This window comes from Vigna umbellata, chromosome 5 (assembly GCF_029865625.1).
Source record: "Vigna umbellata cultivar VRB3 chromosome 5, Vumbellata_1.0, whole genome shotgun sequence".
In the NCBI taxonomy this organism is placed as follows: Eukaryota; Viridiplantae; Streptophyta; class Magnoliopsida; order Fabales; family Fabaceae; genus Vigna; species Vigna umbellata.
Window position 1 is genome coordinate 33160023 of NC_142169.1, and position 20785 is coordinate 33180807.

Sequence of the window (20785 nt, forward strand, 5' to 3'; positions counted from 1 at the left end):
GACGTTCGTTGCTTACGTGCATACACAAAATTACTATAAATACGAAATCGCTTTCGACAACCCTGGAACGCGTTTGGCAAAGGTGGAGCTAGAATAAGGTTTGGTAATTGCAATGCAAGCGAATTATTAAAGTACTTTAAAAGAAGTTAATGTTGCGGTGAAAGAAAGTGAGTGTGTGTATTATTGGTGATCGATGAAAGGTAGTATTTATTTGATTGAATTATCAGATCCATCATAAGAATTGGTTTTTGTTTAAGGGAGTAAGTTGGCAGGACCATATGGAAGTTATAGAGTGGCGGTCTTAAGGTTTGAATATGACAGCTGGTAGCATGCATCACACAATGTTGCAACTTGCAATTGCTTTCTCATGTCCAAAAGTTGTCTCTCTATTTGGAAAAGTAGCATGGGATGGATTCACAAGAAACCTTACCATTCATGCAATATCTTTAATTACTACTCTTAAATCCCCATTGCCTTATAATATCACTAGTTTTCTCAACTTTCACATATATTTTCATTAACAACCGTCATATATTTCTCACAACATTTTTTATTATTACTTTAAATTTATTACAATTTAATATAATGTTTGTATAATAAGGAGTTTAACACAATTTTATAATCTGTAACAAGTTTAATCTAATAATAATACAGAGGTAGCCAATGAAAAACTCCTTTATGAGGAAATTGTTAAAACCATCCTCTCCAATGATTATAAATTATAAATGTAACTATCTAAACTTTGCTGCCACTTTTCTTATTGTTCTAGCCGAAAGATGAAAAGGACCGCGATCAGTTAGAACAAAATACTCTTCCTATTCTTGATCTTTCTTTACAAAAAATTAAGAATAGCCATTAGTATGTCATTCATTAGAACAATTTTATTAAGATTTTATAACTTTCATAATAATTTATTACTTTTATTTACTATAAACACAAAGATTGGTATAATTTTCAATGACAATCAATAATATGGATATGCATAGCATTTCTATGGCCTACATGTGTGTGTATATATATATATTAATGCTATAATATAATATGTAAACTTCTAATAACTTTTTTAGGTATGTTTTTCATAGTTTATTTTAGACAAATAAACTTTAAAGAAACTTTCTTTTTTTCCCCTTTGTTAAAAGAGGTGTAATTTGTAGGTTATATGTTTTTTTTTTTCAATTTAATTGATTTTATTGATTCTCTTTGTCTCTTTGGCACATGCTTGTCTCTCTCACTCCATCTTTATTCATCAATCTCACGTTGCTAACACTGGCTAATTTGTGAGCAAAGCCAAAGTTGTTTTGTTTTCTTTTTTTCATTTTTGGATGAATCTTCAAAAAGAGGGAATGAACTGGCAATGGCAACCATTACCCAACTAAAGGAAAAAAGTACATAATTTAGGTCATGGCCGATTAAGATGATTTCTCTCTCTTTCCAAAATGCCGACTGTAAAATGGCGAGAGACATGTAGGTGTGAGAAAAAAAAAAGTAAAAATATAGGAGGCAAAATCTTAGAAACATATTTTATGTTTATAATTTGAGCCCTAAAACATTGACTAATGGTGTCATTAACGAAGTTATCTGATAGAAGAAAAGAACGGCCATGCCACCACAAAAAGTGGTTTTAGCAACAGGAAAATAGTAGTTTAAAATAAGATTTGCCAAAAAGGTAAAAGGGTATTGGTTTGTTGAGAAGAGGACAAAGGCATTAGTAGTAGAAGGAAGAAAGTGAAGGAACAAGATTTTACGATTACGAAGAAGAAACGAAGTGGGATGGGACATGAACAACTACTTTCGAACAGTTCGCCGCCCGAGACACTTCTAATTCCCGACAATATCTTTCGTATGATTAAAGTCCTAAACAAAATAATGTTACAGCCTTGTGGGAATAAAGTGAACCTCATTTTAATCAAATTAAGCAAATACATTAATAAATTCATTTTGCATCAATCTTACACAACGCCAAATAATGTCTCAGTATGATGTTGTGCAAATATCTCTAATATCGTTAACTCTTGAGTTTCCACACGTTTTGAATTAAAGCCAAAACATTAACTCCTTATGAAGTCAACTTTTCTCTGTATTTATTTTCTAGAACCAAACAAATAGGTTATCATTCATTTCCTTTCTTGCTACTGCTTTCTTAGGCTTTAACTGTTCTTAAAGTAATATTTATGCACAGCCTGTAATTTTTAATTAATAATAGCAAAAATAAATTAAAATATGATTTATAAAGGAAATACAGTAATGCTATTCACACCACACGCATAAAAATCTCTCCACACATGCCCCACAAAATATAGAATGATCAATGGTTACCCTATTCCAATCCCCACCTAACTTGTTTCATAGGTGTACGTTCGATTAGGTTTTGTTTGCCTCTACAACAATTAATCATCCAAAGAAAAGGGTTTCAACTTTTTGTTTCCAGCAGACTGATAAACCAATCTACTTTCTATTGCAATTATAATTTTTGTAATTATGTTTCAAGAACTCGTTTACTTGGTTTGTTGGGAGTATATTAATGCAAAATTAATTGAGATTTATATTAATCTGTCTCACACATGGTTTGCATAAGCATATAACTCATTTTAGCCTACCCATAACTGTAGTATAGTAAAAAATCCAGCTAAATTAATCAATATTTTTACAAGTATTAGTCAGTGTTTTTATTTATTTAAATAGAAGCTAATTTTTTTTTTCTCCAAATCTTATAAAAGTTCAATTAAAATTTTTATTTAGTTCAATTTAATTTTTAATTTTTAAAATTAATCTAATTAAAATGTATACATCAAATCATTTCACATAAAAGAATAAATTAATTTGAATATTTAGGTTTTAAAATAGAATGATTTGATGTATAAATTATAACGAAAAAACTTAAGCTAAATCTTTTTTAAAAAATGATTAAATTAAACTGAATTTTGTATAAGAATAATGTACTAAAATAAGGTTTTAGCCTAAAATATATTTAACCTTTTCTGGAGCGATAAGTTTTTGGTACTATATTGAAACTGAATAGGCTTAATTTGCATGGTACACTAACCTATAAATGAAAGACACTTTACAACTGCCCAGTGTCCCTACTATTTAATGTTTTGATTAAAATATTATCTCTCACAGAGAAATCTGAAGGATCACGTAAATAATAATAACCAATGTGAACAGACATGGCCCGGTTAACAATTTGTCCTTTGGACGTTTCAATTTATTTCAATTTATTGAAATATCTGATAAATGTTTACTTCCTTTATTTATGTTATTATTACATGGGAACATCAATCTAAGTCACGATCTAGGTCTATCTAGGCTTGCTTAACCCTCACATTGGATAGTGAGTGAGACTCTACTACACCCTCCCATTTTCCTCCTACTCATTGTTGCTTTGAAAACTTGGAATAAATAAGGGGAAAACGGGTTAAAATGAAAAATAAAATGGTTTTATTGTATACAAATTGTAAGAAGAAAAGTTTAAAATGGGCAAATTAATATAATTCTTTTATCTTTTGTAATCTTTTCTAATAACTCCTAAAAGAATTTCATAGAAATATTTATTGGGTTGAATAACTAAAACACTTAATTCTACCTTGTTTAGTCAAAGTAGACCGGATTGAATTTTGTTTATAATTGAATAAAATCCAATCCCTTAAGTTAATCCAATCTTTTAGGGATTGAGTACTCAATTTTGTATCTTAAACTCAAGATTCAACCCAATTTGATCAAAATAATAATAATGATATAAATACAATTCAATTTACTATATTATTGTAATAATTAAATGTGTGTTTTTAAAATATTAAACTATACGTAGTGAATGATATAGTGTGTTTAAAAAATATTTTGAAATTACAATTTTAAGAAGAAAAAAATTAAGCTAGTAAGTCAATTGAATCAACCCGAATCAATACAAAAATAGCTAAATTAAGTTCAATAAAAATGATATAGAAATAAAACATGTATCATGTCATTGAATAAATAAAAAATGAAATGAAATTCTCTCACATTATGGAGCTGAATTATGTTAAGTAATTTCATAAGGACAGTTATACGAGGGCTAAACTATGGTATGTAATTTCTCAAGGACAATTATATGAATATATTTCCATTTAGTATATATGTTGAATGTTTATTATTTATTTTTATCTTTTTTATCACATCATATATTTATATAGATTTACTTTTTGTCTTATATGCGTGCGAGACATTGATGAATATTTTGAATTTGCATTAAACATCTTCCAATGCATTCTCTTCATTTATCCCCGTTATCCCTTGCTCCTTCTACGTATATAAATATAATCAAATTTATATTATTTGAGATACATTCTCTTCTCACGAATTTTTATTAAAAACTAAATTTTAAATTTATCTCAATCTACCTAATCAAATAATTTATATACCATAAATTTATTTTATATATACTAAAATATTCAGTATACTTTCCTCATGACAAAATATATACAATTTTAAAAAATATAATAAATATTAATGAATAATTTAATAATAAATAAAATAAAATAGTAAATTCAACCAACAATAAATTCAACTCAAATAATCTTTAAATATGACTTTCACGTTAATAAATTTTAAATTTAAGTCAATCTTATAAAATAGATTTATAAGATGAAACTCACACTTTATAAACAAATTTTTAAGATTAACTTAAATTTAAAGTTGACTTCTTACAATTTTTTTTTTCATTAATAAAACTATTGTATCCTAAATAATTTATAATTTGAAGTATAATTGATAGTTTTATATAAAGTGTATATCAAACTCTGACATGTTACTGGAAAATTAAAAATAAAATAAAAATGCGAGAGCTGTTACTACATTAGGGTGGCTAAAATGCCTTGGTTTTACTCTGTCTAGTTATCTACCTGTTCTCCAGGTGGTTAAAATTTCAAATTAAAATTTAGTATATTTAGTTCATGAGTCAAGTTGAACTAATTAAACAAGGTCGTGGCTTGGAATGATTTTGTAGCAAATATTAAGTATTAAAACAGTACAGTATTGACTCTCCTTTTTCCATGAAAATGAAAATCGAGAGAAGGAAAGACCTATGTGAATAGATGGCAGATGGAAGACGGTGGGACGGGTTAGTGATGGAGGTCAAAAAAGCAAACATGGAATGGCCCATAACCATAAATGAGTTACAACCTAATTAAATACTACAGTCCCTTTGAAACTGTCTAAAGTTTGATTTCTCAAAATTTTTATTTTAATAAAATATTCAAAGATTTTATTTGTATTCTTGTAAAATCCATAAATAAAAATAATTGGTTCTGAAGTTGGAGATTACACTCAAACACTCCTTTTACATTTTTTTTTTCAAGTCAACTTGGATTTCCTAGATATATATAATTAAATTATCATAAATTTTGGGTATTTTAACTCCAAATCATGTAAATAAATATATGGTAAAAAACATTTAACATTTCAACATTCAAATCAGTAATTGAATTAATCATTATTATATAAATTCAAAATAAATATAATCATTTATCTCTTTACATCAAATTTGTATTTATAAGTTTTTAAATAAATTTTTAATTAACACAACCACAATAGCAACCTAATATCGGATAAATATACCGCACCTAAACTTAATTATAGATAATACTTAAAAAAAATTTAAGTTTACGATCAATTGTCTAACTCATCTAACCGATCCATCGAAATAACATGTTTAATCAAACGCAGTATGTGATTAGCAGTGCAAGTGTTTATAATAATAATAATAATAATAATATATTATTATTATTATTATTATTGTATGTGAACAAAATACGATGAAGGTATAGGGAGGTTCCACACACACATACACATAGATATTTTCACACTGATAAGATATTGTTTGCTTTGGGTCAAGTTCTCACGGATTTACTTTTTGGTATTACTCTAAAAACCTCTTATCAATAAAAATATCTTTTATATATATATAAACTCATATTCATCTCTTATTTTATTCGATGTGCGATTTTGTTTGTATTAAGTATGATTTGGTTATTAGGAAGAATATGTTGAAGCAGGTGTAGGGTGTAGCAGAGAGTAGAGGAGTGAAGGGTGAAAAGGGGAAAGAGATTTGTTGGAGGGGAGACTCGAGAATTGGTGGAAAGTAAGTTACGTCACAATCACGACATTATTTATAGGAACCAGCTGGCCATAAAACCGTGGAGCAGACTTCACCCAGTCTCGAGAACAACAGAAAAGTGCAATCCCAAGGAAAATGTTACATTATTTTCTGACCAAACATTCTAGTAATAATAACTACACAAACAATTTTTCTGTTTGTTTTCTATTTTACAGCTATGGCTAAGTTGGAGATGGGGGCACGCCTTTGGAATCTCTGATTTTGAGCACAAAAGAAACAAAAGACGTGGAAAGTAGGGATATAATATTCCACCTGGGTACAAGAAACACTGCCGAATTCATTGAAAAGAGACCAAAATTTAAATTTGGAATTGAAGGGTGAAATGAATCTGTAAAGTGGAAATGGAAAGGGAAAAAGAAGGGTGATTTAGGTTAAGTTATGAGCATGGGAGTAGTAGGTGTGTTAGGGGTTGCACATATGTGGGAATGGTCCCAACCCAACCCTTTACCTCGTCATTCTAATTCAATACTTCTGATATATAATAAGAGCGTGTATAGAAATTTGTGTTAAGAGAATATCCAAAAATGATAAAAGCATATTAAGAAGTTATATTTTAATTCAATTAGTTTGCATTTATTTATTTATTTGTAATTTTTTTGATGATATGATGTGAATAATAGTTTTGATACCTATGTGATGTGGTGTTTGGGGATTATTGGAAGCCAGCTCCGGTGTGAGTTTTTGATGATGGGTTTGGTTTTGTATTATGTGAAAGGTTGCTTTAGGCTTTAGTTGGTGCTAGGTTGGGATAGAGCAAGACAAAAACTTTGCTTTAGTGGGTACTACAATTCATAACACATACCTTCAAAATATTGGATCGTTTCAAACCCTAAACAGATAAAAGTCTTATTTTAGACTTAAAAAAACTTTAAAAAATATATTTTTTAGTATTAATTATTTGATAAATTTTTTGTTGTTTATTTGAATGTATTTGGAATAAATGAAAGTGAATTTAGAAGTGAATTTTTTTAATCTGTCACATCAATCAAATCTTATACAGAATTTACCTTCAAATTCTCTCAAATTCATTCAATCACTTTTCCTTAAATTCATTCAAGTGAATAAAGTCTTTAAATCGTACATAGATCCACCATGATAGATTTGGTTCTTTCCTCGAATTTTAACATTTGAAATATTGGACAAGCATTAGATATATTTTATACTTTTCAAAATTCCCCACCTTTTCAAATTTCAACCAGAGATTACACCCCCTCCATGGTATGTTCTTTTTAAACAAGGGTGTTAATTTTTACAATGGATGCTATAATTTATATTTCATTTTCCTTCTATGTAATTTTAAATCCTTTTTAGTAATTATTTCTCTGAAAATTGAAGTTATATTTTTCATTTTGATAGTAATGATTGGATTAAACATTCATCATAATGTTAAAAATATAACTATTTAACTATCACGATTCAACCAACTAACCTCCACTGTACAATAATTGATGGAACCTATAATATAATTTAAATCGTTACAAATTATAAAACAATAAGTGATATTAATAGTAAAAGAATAAATTTAATCTTATAAAAATCAAAGAATATTTAAGAGAGTTTCAGAACATGTTGCAAGAGTTTTGCTTAAAACACTATAAATGATTTGATTTTATAAAAGGAATTTTACCTGTACAAAAATAGTGAAAACAGAAAACCAAAAACAATACAAAGAAAAAAAAGGTAGGTAACATGGTGTTGATTTTAGAGGTATCTCTGATTAAAATTATGGGGCTAAAATATGACACTATATAATACAAAGAAAGTGTTTTTTTTTTTTTAAATTAAATTTCTGGTTCCACTATTTCATCTGCAATTATGTTACAGAACTTTAATTATAAAACTCTTTTGGTTTCCATATTCTTTGATTTTTATAAGATAACACATTTAGGGAATAATATTTTCCATAAAAAATATGAGTTATACATAGAAGTGCAGAAAAATGGGGATATAAATTACGGGGCTTTCCACAACTTAAATATATATATATATATATTTTTTTTTTTTTTCTCCTTTTAACTTATGGATTGGTGACTTAAGAGTGTTCTGACCGGTGGAAGAAAAAGTTGCTGGGGGTATGAATAGCAATTGTTTCTTACCCACATAGATCGAGGGCTAAAATCACTAATTCATCAAAGGGTGTTACTCCCTCCACCACCACATTTTCTCTCTCCACCTCCCCAATTCTATTACATATTTTTTGAATTACAAAATTAACCTTTTATAATTACAAAAATAACCTTTTTCCTTTTTAATCCTAATTATTTACTTTTATAATTAAACTAATAAATAACTTTTTATATAATTATAAAATTATTAAAGAATACAAAAAGTCATATATAAAAATATATATTATACAAAAACCCTAACTATATATAATGTGCAAAATAAAAAAAATCTAAATATATACTAATAAGAATAAAGATCCTCAAAAATACATTATTAAAATACATCAAAATATATTCAAAAATAATATATCAAAAAATATAAATTATATTATTTAAATATCTTCAAAATTAATATAAAAAAACTGTAAAATATAAACCGTAACAGATGTCAAAACCCGTTTAAGGGAAAACGGATGTCGACATCCGTTTAAGGGAAAACGGATGTCGACATTCGTTTTCCCTTAAACGGATGTTGACATCCGTTGAAGGATGCTCACATTCGTTTAAAGATTATACGGTTTATATTTTAGGGTTTTATTAAGCACCTTCACGCCCTCTCACGTCTTTGAACCAGTACCTTGAAGCACCACCACAGTCACGGCTGAAGATGAATTGCTTTCTCCACTTTCAATCTTACTAAACACAAAGTCCACCACACTCTCACGTCACAATTCTATAAAAGAGAAGAAGAAGTGGAACATGAGAGACAACCCAAAAATAGTGGAACATAAGAGACAACCTGAGAAAAATAATAAAGAGAAAGAGGGAAGAATGATAAAGAGAATGAATGTAAGTGAGATTTTAAATAATATTAACCCTAAAATTTTAATAAGGGTAAAATAGGAATTAAAAAATAAAAAAAAGGGTAAAAGAGGAATGAAGTGGTGGAGGAAGCAAGTTGTGGTGGTGGAGGGAGTAACACCCTTCATCAAAAGCTCCTATAGGCCCTGGCAATAACATCATTTAATTCGGAATCCGACCCGGATAACACATTCGGGTCCAAATGTTGCAATGCCCTTTGATTTTGATGAAGAACAATTAGGAAGTGTCGTGAGCTTCAAAGTCAGTTCTTTAGTGTAATCTAATCTCTAATCCTTGTCGTTGTCTTCTTAAACTTTAATAATCTATTTTAGGATCCAACTTTTTATAAAAAAGAAAAACATTATTCAAATACAATCCATATTTTGTGTTTATGTTTGTCTTCTGGATCGTAAGTACCCACTAGTTAATTCATTTTACTTTGCAGTTTTTGTTCAAACTAAAAACTAAGAACAATCAGCCATCCCGCAATTTTTTCATCGTATATGCAAAAGGTATCCTTTTTATTTTCATTTATTTAGCAATGACCAATTTATCATTCTATGAAAGCCTTAAATTTATAAAAGTGATTTATCGTTAGAAATAAATAATAGATAAAAAATTTATACATGTATGTTTTTAGCAGTAAATGATAGGTAACATGATGCTATGTTGATTTTGGGGATTTAATGAATTAAAATTACTGAACACTATAAAATACAAATAAAATACTTTTCTTTCTCCAATTCAATTTCTAATTTCTTTATTTAAACTACAATTATATTTCACAATTTCACTTATAACTCCTTCTGATTTTCCGTTGAATTATCAATCGAGGAATAAACCGAGAGGAAAATTGGATGACTACAGGAGACAACAGTGTTTACAACAACTCGATACCATTTCTTTTCTTATACGTGTATTAATAATTTTTTCGCAATACTTTTAATTTGTAAAGTCTTTACTTTTTAAGAATGGACATAAAATATAGAATTAAATAAGTACATTGTCTCTCATTATAAACGTTTCGTAATTCATGTCGATCAATTTTTTTATATGAATTTTAAGGTAATTGGTAAATTTAAATTTATGATTAATTATAATTGTATAATGAGTGTCTATATATTATTTATTCAAATATAAATACTTTGCCTTTATTTGCTTGATGTTTGCATTGAGTGGGCTGTTAATGGGCCTTCCCAAAGAAACCTAGAAACTCTACTTTTTGAGAGTGTTTCATCCTACACCTCCAAGATTTCATCCTGCACCTCCAAAAATTCCACTTTTAACCTTCTGACATCTCATCATCATCCTGCACCTCCAACTTTTTCAAAACTTTATTTTTAACTTTAATAAATATTTTTCCATTTTCTTTTCTTTTTTATTAAAAATAATCTTCACTACCTTAATAATAATTTAATTTAATTTATTTTAAAATTTAAATATTATTTAAAATAATTTTGTATTTTAATAATTATTAAAATATAATTTATATTATAATAATAGTTATATTAAAAACATAAAAATAAAATAATAACAATAATAAATAATAATAAAAATAAATTTGATTTAATATATTCAAATATATTAAATTATAATAAAATATTAAAATAAATTAAATAATTATTAAATTTTAAATAAAAATGAAAATTTAAAAAGTTTATTTATATATTAAAATCTATAAAATATGTTAATACTTTACCTTTTATTTAAAATTTAATAAATATTAAACTTAAATAAAAATTATAATATAATAACTAAAATAAGAATAAAAATAAAAATAAAAACAATATTTAAAATCATATTTAATATATTTAAATATATTAAATTATATTAAAATATTAAATTAAATTTAATAATTATTAAAATTTTAGAAAAACAAAATTTTGAAAAATTTGTTAATCGGATATAGATATCCGATAAGTTATAAATCGGATATCCATATCCGATAAAGAGTTTTTAAAATTTTATTTTATATATAAATTTTAATAATTATTTAATTTAATTTAATATTTTAATATAATTTAGTATATTTAAATATTTTATTTAATATAATTTTATTTGTTAAATAACTGTTTTAAAATTTTGTTTATTATTTAAATTTTAATAATTATTTAATTTAATTTAATATTTTAATATAATTTAATATATTTGAATATATTAAATATTTTATTTAATATAATTTATTTTTTTGTTATTATTTTTATTTTTAATTATTTTATTTTTATATTTTTAATATAATTATTATTATAACATAAATCATATTTTAATAATTATTAAAATATGAAATTATATTAAATAATATTTGAATTTTAAATTTAGTTATTATTAAGGTGATGTAGAGTCTTTTTAACAAGAAAAAGAAGAAAATAAAAATATATTTATTAAAATTAAAAATAAAATTTTCTATAAAGTTAAAGGTGTAGGATAATGATGAGATGTCAGAAGGTTAAAAGTGGAATTTTTGGAGGTGCAGGATGAGATCTCGGAGGTGTAGGATGAAACACTCACTTTTTGAACATTGAAACGGGAAGTCCTCAAAGCAGTTTTCGTTCATTTCCGCAACCCTTTATTAGTTCCGGGTCGGGCAAAACCCAAATCGAATATCGGATCACTCCACCCACCCAAATCTGAAAACCATTTCCTTCTTCACCAACAAAGCAAACTTACTCACATCGCAGCTTCAAAAACCGAAGATTCCTTCGACCGTCGCATGTTGCATCCCCATCTCCCATTCCAAACAAAGCCATTATCTATCGAAAGAAAGAGAAAGCGAATCAGAAAGTAAAAAAGAGAGAATGGGGTTTGGTTTGTTAGCTTCGAAGGTCCTCAGACCCACCTCGAGGCTCCTCCTCTCTTCCCAAAACCCTACCGTCTTCCTCCGAACCATCGTCTCCAAGCCTCAGCTGTGCAGCCCCGAGGCCTCCGCCGCGCAGCGGGAGCGGCCGCCGCGGACTCCTGGTTAGCTTATACCGTTAATGTTAGAGTAATGATTTCGGTGTCTGTTTTGTGATTATCTTGTATGATGATGACTTGGATAATTGGATCTTGTAAAATACAAAGAAAAGGTTTTCTTTTTATAATTCAATTTTTGGTTTCTTTATTTCAAATACAATTATGTTGCACAGCTTCACTTATGGCTCTTTCGATTTTCAGACGAGCTATCGATCGAGGAAGAAGCCGAAAGGAAAGTTGGATGGCTATTGAAGACGATCTTTTTTGTGACTGCCGGGGTTGCAGGATACCATTTCTTTCCTTACATGGGTATACGCAATTTACCAGCAACAATTTCAACTTGTAAAGTCTTCATTTGCTTTTTGTAGTTCTAGCCTTACAGTGTTGTTGAAATACAATTTTTCAGGAGATAATTTGATACAACAGTCTGTTTCGCTTTTGCGTGTCAAGGATCCCTTGTTCAAAAGGATGGGAGCTTCTAGATTGACTCGTTTTGCTATAGATGGTAAGTTTTCCTATCACTATCTGTGTCACCATTAATTGCTTGTTATTGGTACTCTATGATCCATATTTCTTTGGCACATGACATATATTGAAGCACTTGTTGGTTTATTAATTATTAGTCATTTGTACATTAGGGTAGGTTATGAGATTCCTATTCTTGCGACAAACATAGTTTCATTATCCTTCTGCTCTACACTAGTTACATTTAGTCGTTTAGTATTAATCTCAGCTTATTCTTGAGATGACAAAATTATAGTTGATGGGAGATTTTGAATTTGGAATAAAAGAGTTAATATAGATTGAAATTTTGCCCCTAAACTGATAATGGAATACTTACTCAGGTTTTAGTTAAGCTGCATCTAAGAGTTAACAACTTACAATTAGCAGTTCTCTTATCTTATTGTCAGTTATACCATTTTTGCCGTGATCCACAACTGAGTTAGGGAAAATTGCCATGATGCGATTTAACTAGTTTGTGCATTCTAAAACGGCTTATTAGCTACAGTTTCTCATTGTTTAGGTATCTCATGAAACTGATTAAGGATGAAACATGATGATTTATTCCTTTAAAATTTTTTTTGTCTCTGCATAAGTTTTTTGTACTCAACATTGTTTACTTTTTGCTCGCAAGATGAAAGAAGAAAGAAGATAATTGAGCTGGGTGGAGCTCAAGAACTCTTAAATATGTTAAGCACAGCGAAAGATGACCGGACACGGAAAGCAGCATTGCAAGCTCTTGATGCACTATTACACTCAGGTGGAATCATAATTCTTAAGTATTTTTATTTACGTCTTCTGTGTAGACTTTTTCAAAATATACTTATTATCATGCTCTCTTGGAGGTAGATTTAAGACCGATGGTACTTTTGTTGTTCTAAACAGTACACCAAAAGTACTCAACCACTACTTACTAACTTTTTATTAATTTATTTGTACAATATTCAGTTTCTCGTCCTTATTCAATAGATATGGACTTTTAAGATGAAAGATAACTTAAATTTTGTCCATTATTTTGGGACATTATATTTGTCAATATTTATTATTATTAAGAACTCAGTTCAAATAACATTACGAGGTTGAAAGATGTGCAAAAGAAAAACCAAAATAGTACTGCTAGTACTAATTTTTTTGTTTCTTTTTATTGACATAAAGTACTTCATTGTTATAGATGAAGCTCTAGCATCCATGCATCAGATCGGGGCTGTTTCAATAATTAGGTCTCTACCAAATTCACCTGAGGATGCAGAAGTTGAGGGTTTCAAGTTGAGCTTGATGAAAAGGTTCCAAGATCTGAGATATGATGTACCATCATGACTTTTACTTGAGGTACATGCCTCTTTTTGTTTTTTTTATTGGTTGGAGCATGAAATATTACTATAGGAGAGAGTAAGCTGGCAACCAAAGCATTTTTGGGGAAGAGAAATGGAAGTTATTGTGTATCCTTTGGCTAAATCCTAAAGATCATAGTTATACTGTTGCTTTGTTTTATTCACTTGTGAAGTGCAATTTGTTGCTCATTGTTATGTCAATCTTGATAAAACTGTAATTGCATATTAGGTTAACACTACATTCTTAAACTTAAACCCATGTTGGACTATATAAAATATATGATTGATCATACAATGTCATTAGTGAATGTATGCAATTTCTAGTAAAACATGACCTTCATCTTTAGACCTAGTAATCATAGGTTGCCATTTAAATTGTTTAGGGTAGGCTAGCAATCCTTATGTCTTTGATCATGGATGCTTTTTTGAGGAAAAGATATTTGTGAAGAAAATTAATCATCAGAAGATACACATAGGATTTGCTCATCCACCAGATCTGCCTTGTAAATTCCACTACCCAATTTAGGATCGAAGACATATGTATGTTCCATTTATCTTACCAAGCTCTGAATGATGCACCATCTCCAATCTTTTCAGAAGGACAATATCACTGTCCAATGAACTTTTTCACTTAGTTTTCGTAAGAAAAGGAAATATAGAAAATGATTGAAGCTTTTTTGTAACTTAAAACTATTTTAACCTTTTTCTGTTGATAGAAGACTCTAAGCTCATTAGAAAAAGGATAAAAGCAAAGCCAAAAAATCTCTTCTAGAGGAAAAGGGAGCATAATATGGTTTCTGGAGAGCAAAAGAGAGCAGCACTGCATTCTTCAAATTAATTTTTCATATGAAAATATCACATGAGAGAATCCAAATCTATGTTAAATTTTAAGTGAATCCTCATTGTAATTAGACGAGGAACTAGTGAAGATCCCCTGTAAGGATTGATTTTTTGGGACCAAGGGGTTTCATTTATCCTTTTCTTGGTTGAATTTGTGATTCTTAAAATGTTTTATATTTTTATGCTTTTGGGAAAGTTTGCTCTATTACCAATGGGAATATCACTCTCTTTTTATCTTTTAAAAAAACCCTTCTCAGGGAGAGAAGAGGTTGGTTTCGGTTCTTAGTTTGCAATTTTTGAAGCTTGATCTGCTTGGCCATTGCAGGACATAAATGAAGAGATTTTCAACCCGCTTTTGTTATGATGGTTTGAAAAGGCAGGGGCTAAAAGACCCCCATGATTCGTGGTCCTGATGGACGATTTAAGGCTGTTAACTGGCGTCATGCCCTTGCTTTGGTATCATAGATTGCCCACCAATATGAATTGGGAAAAGAAATTGCACTTAAGTGCAACTGATAACAAATGGTGTTGGTTTCAAGGTAGAATTCAAGTAAACCTTATCGGCAAGGTCATCTAAGGTTCTCAAGCATGAAAAAAATAGAAGGTTTGGGGTTACAGCGGGGAAAAACATGTTGATATGCATTTTGCCAGCAATAGTTTTAGCTAATTATAATCTATTAACTTACTCCTTTCTAGTCGTTGAAGGCCTCGACAGAGAACTGTGACCACTGAAATTGCCTCCATTGGAATGAGAAGTCCTTTCATTCAAAGGAATCCTTTGATGATGAAAATCATCTCCAGGACTCACTTCTTAGCAAGAATGCAAACAAAATAATAACTAGAAAAGGACTCACACGACCCATAGGAGAATTTAGTCAGAGAATTTGTGAGTTACGTAACCTACATCAAACAATATAAAATAATCGACTATTGCTACCAAAATCAATTCTTCATGTATCTCTACAAAAATAGAAGGTGGAATTCAGAATATTGAAATAAATTGATAAAGGTTTAAACTCTCGGATGATTCTCGTATTTGTATGAGAATCTCAAGTGGATTCTCATATTTTTAACTGTCTCAATTGGGTCTATATATTTGCAAAATATCTCAATTGGGTCTAAATATTTGTAAAATTGAGTCAATTTTGTCCTAACCGTTAAGTTGTCACAAACGGCGTTAAAATGTGCTGAGGTGGATATTTTATTAAAAAAATATGCTGCCAGTGATGATCTGGAATTTAATAAATTAAAATAAATAGAAAAATTATGCAAACAAAAAAAAGGGGAGGAAAATGGCCTGCACTCAAAAAGACCACAGTGAACCAATTTGGAAAACCCTTCCAACCCCAAATCGCCATTGTTTCTTCATCCTCGCTGTCATCTCCTTTGCAAAACCCTAGTCCCGAAAAGCTGCTATGCCGCAAAGCCGAATCGGAGACAAGTTGGTTCCACCCTTTTGAAACGCACTTGAATCGCAAGACATCTTTCACCGGAAGCCACGACAAAATTTCCATGATCATATCTTGGTATAACTCCACAATTATCCCATCCCCTTTAAGCTGCACAGAATCACTCCCAACATAGACACTTGCAACTGCCAAATTGCCCTGCAAAATGCAAACCATTACACATGTTCCCAAAGTCAGAATCCCTCCAAAAGCCTGCACCTTTCTACACGCCCAGAAACAGAAATCACTTAATTTCACTTAAAACTATCAATTTTATCCAGAATCTCATAAAACTTACCTGCTTGCGCATGAAGTAGTTGATTCCGAAGGCCAAATCGCCGATTGGCCACTTCCCGAAGGTCTCGGAATACGTGAACCTCAAAGTCTCTGACAACGTTCCGATCAACTCCAGCAGCGTCGCCGGAGCCTGCGTCAGCCGCCTCAAAAGCCTTCTCCGATGCACCGATCTGCTCGATTTCGACACGTCGTCGTTGCCTCCGTGATCCTTGTTGTCCTCCTCCGCCTTCCGTGACAACCGCCGACTCAGCACATAAAACAACATCAACGCCGCCCCGGCTGCCGTCGCCATGAGCTGACGGAGCTTCAATAGGGTTTTTTGCGGCACTGCCTCACGACATAAGAGCTTCCTCAGATCCACCCCTTCAACTCCACCACCTTCTTCCTTCAACACCAGTTCTTCCTTCAGTTTCCTCATGACACGGATGACAATGCTATAGTTTTTGCAGAAATAGTAGAAAGTTTTTTTAGGGTGACAGCGAAGAAGATGAAAATGGGTCAACAAGGAAGAAACTCAGACTCTCCAAAACACAATCAGTTTTTCTATAAGACAGCTTCAAAGAACACACCACCCTCAAATCCCCCCTTTTTTTTCTTATTGCATAATTTTTCTATTTTTTTTTAATTTATTAAATTCCACGTCATCATTGGTAATATATTTTTTTAAATAAAATATTCACCTCAGCATATTCACCTCAACACATTTTAACGCCGTTTGTGATAACTTAGGTAAAATTGGCTCAATTTTACGAATATTTGGACTCAATTGAGATATTTTGCAAATATATAAACCCAATTGAGACAGTTAGAAATATGAGGACTCACTTGAAATTTCCATACAAATACGAGGACCATCCAAGGGATTTAAACCAATTGATAAACGTGTCTCATATGTCAAAATTAAGACAAATTCTACCAACAAAGAAGGGGCTGTTTTCAGTATAGAGGAGTAAAACATTCAAAACTAGGATATAAATTTCACCAACAAGCGTAGGATCAGGCAACGATACACTAGCTAATTAAATTGTTAAGTATAATTTAATCCTAATTATATTCAATTTTGTTTTAATTGCGAAATAGGTATATCTCTATCGTTCTTTTGCTATAAGTCATTTGTTTGTAAAGAGAAAAACAAAATAAAGTTTGGACAGTATTGATACTTAATTACCATTACTTCAGTTTTATAAGCCAAAGCCACCCTAACCTGGAAAATTTGGTTAGAGTCTCAAACCTTTCTATTATGACTTTAAATTTGTTATCATATTATTCCGTTTCCTTCATTTTAACATGGAAAAAAATTACACAATTTCAAAGTTGGGTATTATGCAGTATATCACATTGTAGAATCTCAATTAAATTTAGAGGCAACAACCAAATTCCTCAAAGCAACAACCAAATTGTCTCCCCCATCTCTAATTTCTCTACACATTATAGAATCTCTTTCCATCTCTCTGTTTTCATGTGTTACCTATATATCACATGCTTATAACGAACCATAATCGAATTAAAATTCAATATTTTCTATCAAGATTTGGTTAATCCTTAAAGTTACTACTTTAAACTCTTTTGTTTATTAGTGTAAATTTAATCTTATGTCATTAATATTAATGATGAGTCTTTTGAAAAATACCAATTAAATATAAGTTCAACTTATATATAAAGCATTAATACTATTTACAATTCAAAACTTTAAAACGAGTCTTATGGTATTCAACTTTTTCTTTATTTTTCTTTTGGACGAAAGCATTTTAAACTACGAGGATCTCTATTTGTATTAATATCAATTATAGATCTTTCAAAAAGATAATTAGAAAGAGATAGATAAGATATAAGTTCAATATACACATAAAGAATTATCACTATCTCTCATTCAAAACTTTCAAAAATGAGTTTATGAATCTTCATTTGTATTTTTTTCATCTTTATTTAATATAGAATTTTTTCAAATTTTTTTGATAGAAATCATTTGTCAAAATATAAGTGGTCAATAAAACCAAACTTGATTAATTTAAACTACCATACTGTTACCAAAATGAGTAACCTTCACATATGTGCCGAGTGATGAAATACAAATTATTACTTTGAAGAGAAAGAAACACATGACCTTCAATTTCTAAAACTGAGGTACAGATTATGAAATACATGTGTTATATATTTCCTACATTGTAAGTAACGTTAGGAGTCCCAGGAATCACATGACTGAGTCCTAAAAGATCTCTTCACAAGCTACCATTCACCTACACTTCTTTAATTACACCGACTCATGTGATTGTCATCAATCATCCTATAAATTAAATCTCTTCAATTTACTTTTTCTTCTATGGACATTTTCATTTTCCAAAAGTTCCACAGAAACATACATAACCATTAACATAAGCTAATTCTTGAAATATATATATATTGTTTGGATTATGGTTATTGTACTTAGTATCACTAACTTTAATGGTTAATTTTTATTAGAAAACCACTAAATTTAATAATAAAAACTAATTTGTGTAAGAAAAATCAAATTGACTATTTTTAGTAGGATCTTTCTTTGCTATTGTATCCTTTTTGTACACAATACTTAAACACGAGACTTTGTTTAGGGAGACTAAGTTCAATAAAAATAACATATCAATATCAACAGAGGTATGCTTAGTTCAAATTTCTCACTGTATCCGTTAACAAATTTATTTTATAGCAACATTGAGTACATGCACTTGAAATATATACCAAATCTTAAAATATAAAGTAATACTCATGTTTTATAGTAAGTATCACCAATTTTAAAAATGACTAATTTTCATTAGAAATCCTGGTTGATCACTGACCTTCAATAATTTATAATCGTTGTCAGGAAAACCTAACTGATATTTTTTAGTAGAATCTTTCTTTTCAACTAAGTTTTTTTTTTCATACACAATACTCGAAACACGTAACGAACTTTGTTTAAGGAGAATGAGTCCAGAAAGTGAACATATATATTTATGTTTACCTTAAATTTCTGATGCGTTTGTTTAGAATTTTTTTTCATAACAATATTAAGAACATGCAGATCAAATATAAATCAAATCCTCAATATATAAACGTGATGCTCATGTGTTATTGTACTAAATTTTAAACATAATCTATCTTTTATGTTTTTTTATCATAATACTCAAACACGAGACTTTATTTTAAGAAACTTGGCTACAAACAGCATAAGTATGCTTAGTTTAAATTTCTTATGTTGGTCAAGAAATTTATTCTGTAGAAAGATGGATTACATGCAATTTAGATAGATATAAATCACGAAACTAACCTAGTGATGGAAAAGAGATAATGATCATAAAGCATGATTGGGCTTTGGCAGACACATTGATAGATTAACCGCAGGTACACATTTGACTGACAAAGAAGTGACCCTCTGCTTATTCTTCATCCTTCTGTTACCATTATCCTTACGATCACCGTTACCGGTTTTGCTGCGGCCATTGCCAATGTTGTTGTGGTCAGATTCTTTAATAAGCCCATCCAATTGCTTTGAAATGCGTTGAACTTCATATGAGTCAAGAAGAGGCTTGATGGTGTGCATTGATGGTGTTTCCTTAGCCATTCCCATAGCTTCTAACTTGTAACGTGAAGGCCTTGCTACAGTTTGAGATCTTTTGACATCAAACTCATTTTTGGCCTTTGCTTTAGACCCTGAACCATGTAGGTACCATGCCCATGCAGCAGCTTTCACAATGGCCAATTCATCTTTGGTTTCTTCAGGCTTCTTTCTCTCAACCAGAGAGTTCAGAGAGAAGAGCTTGAAGGACATGATCACATGAGACCACTTTTTGAAAAAATGTGAATGTGTTTGGAAAATTTATGTTCCGCCATGCAATGCAATGTGTTGTGGTTGAGAAATTCACGTGTCAGGAATGGTGTGTGTAACTTTTTTTGAAGTGTTCACAAATCACAATGATGTCAGAATTTTAATAACATCATTTAATGAAATATGGATATTCGGACCTACTAGAAGTTTAAAGATATGTGGTCGTTTGGGTCCTGTAAGAAACTGGTTTGGCCTATAGCAATGTATTTTTCTGACTTGTCTACACCAAGACAGTTTTATTCTTCAACCCTTTTTCGAGGCTTTTAGGTTCAATCAGAAGCCAACCACTCCTAGATGTGTGGTGTGCATATGCCCTACTAAAAGTTCACAATAAGCACTTCCTTTATGTTCCCATCATGATCTTTCTTTTGGAATTGTAAACTGTATCCTTCTCAATCTTACTGTCTGTTAGTTTAAATTTTTTATTTATATAATCTCATTGTAAGAATGTGTTGCAA

General features: G+C 29.9%; 3 protein-coding genes across 3 annotated transcripts; 1 reads left to right on the forward strand and 2 right to left on the reverse strand.

The window, feature by feature from the left end:
- The first annotated feature begins 11746 nt into the window (after nt 1-11746).
- Nucleotides 11747-15436, forward strand: LOC124834133 (ARM repeat superfamily protein). The gene is made up of 6 exons (XM_047308750.2): nt 11747-12075; nt 12271-12378; nt 12476-12574; nt 13205-13330; nt 13742-13899; nt 15067-15436. The coding sequence occupies exons 1-5, from the start codon at nt 11913-11915 to the stop codon at nt 13885-13887; spliced, it is 642 nt and encodes a 213-aa protein (XP_047164706.1). The 5' UTR covers nt 11747-11912; the 3' UTR covers nt 13888-13899; nt 15067-15436.
- A 251-nt stretch (nt 15437-15687) lies between these two features.
- LOC148198160 (uncharacterized) lies at nt 15688-17645 on the reverse strand. The gene is made up of 2 exons (XM_088092210.1): nt 16488-17645; nt 15688-16348 (listed from the first exon to the last, which is right to left on the reverse strand). Exons 1-2 carry the CDS (start codon nt 16902-16904, stop codon nt 15980-15982), a joined length of 786 nt encoding a protein of 261 aa, XP_087948336.1. The 5' UTR covers nt 16905-17645; the 3' UTR covers nt 15688-15979.
- Nucleotides 17646-19522: 1877 nt separating this feature from the next.
- LOC124834110 (uncharacterized) lies at nt 19523-20305 on the reverse strand. The gene has a single exon (XM_047308724.2). The coding sequence runs from the start codon at nt 20268-20270 to the stop codon at nt 19794-19796; it is 477 nt and encodes a 158-aa protein (XP_047164680.1). The 5' UTR covers nt 20271-20305; the 3' UTR covers nt 19523-19793.
- Between the last annotated feature and the right edge of the window lie 480 nt (nt 20306-20785).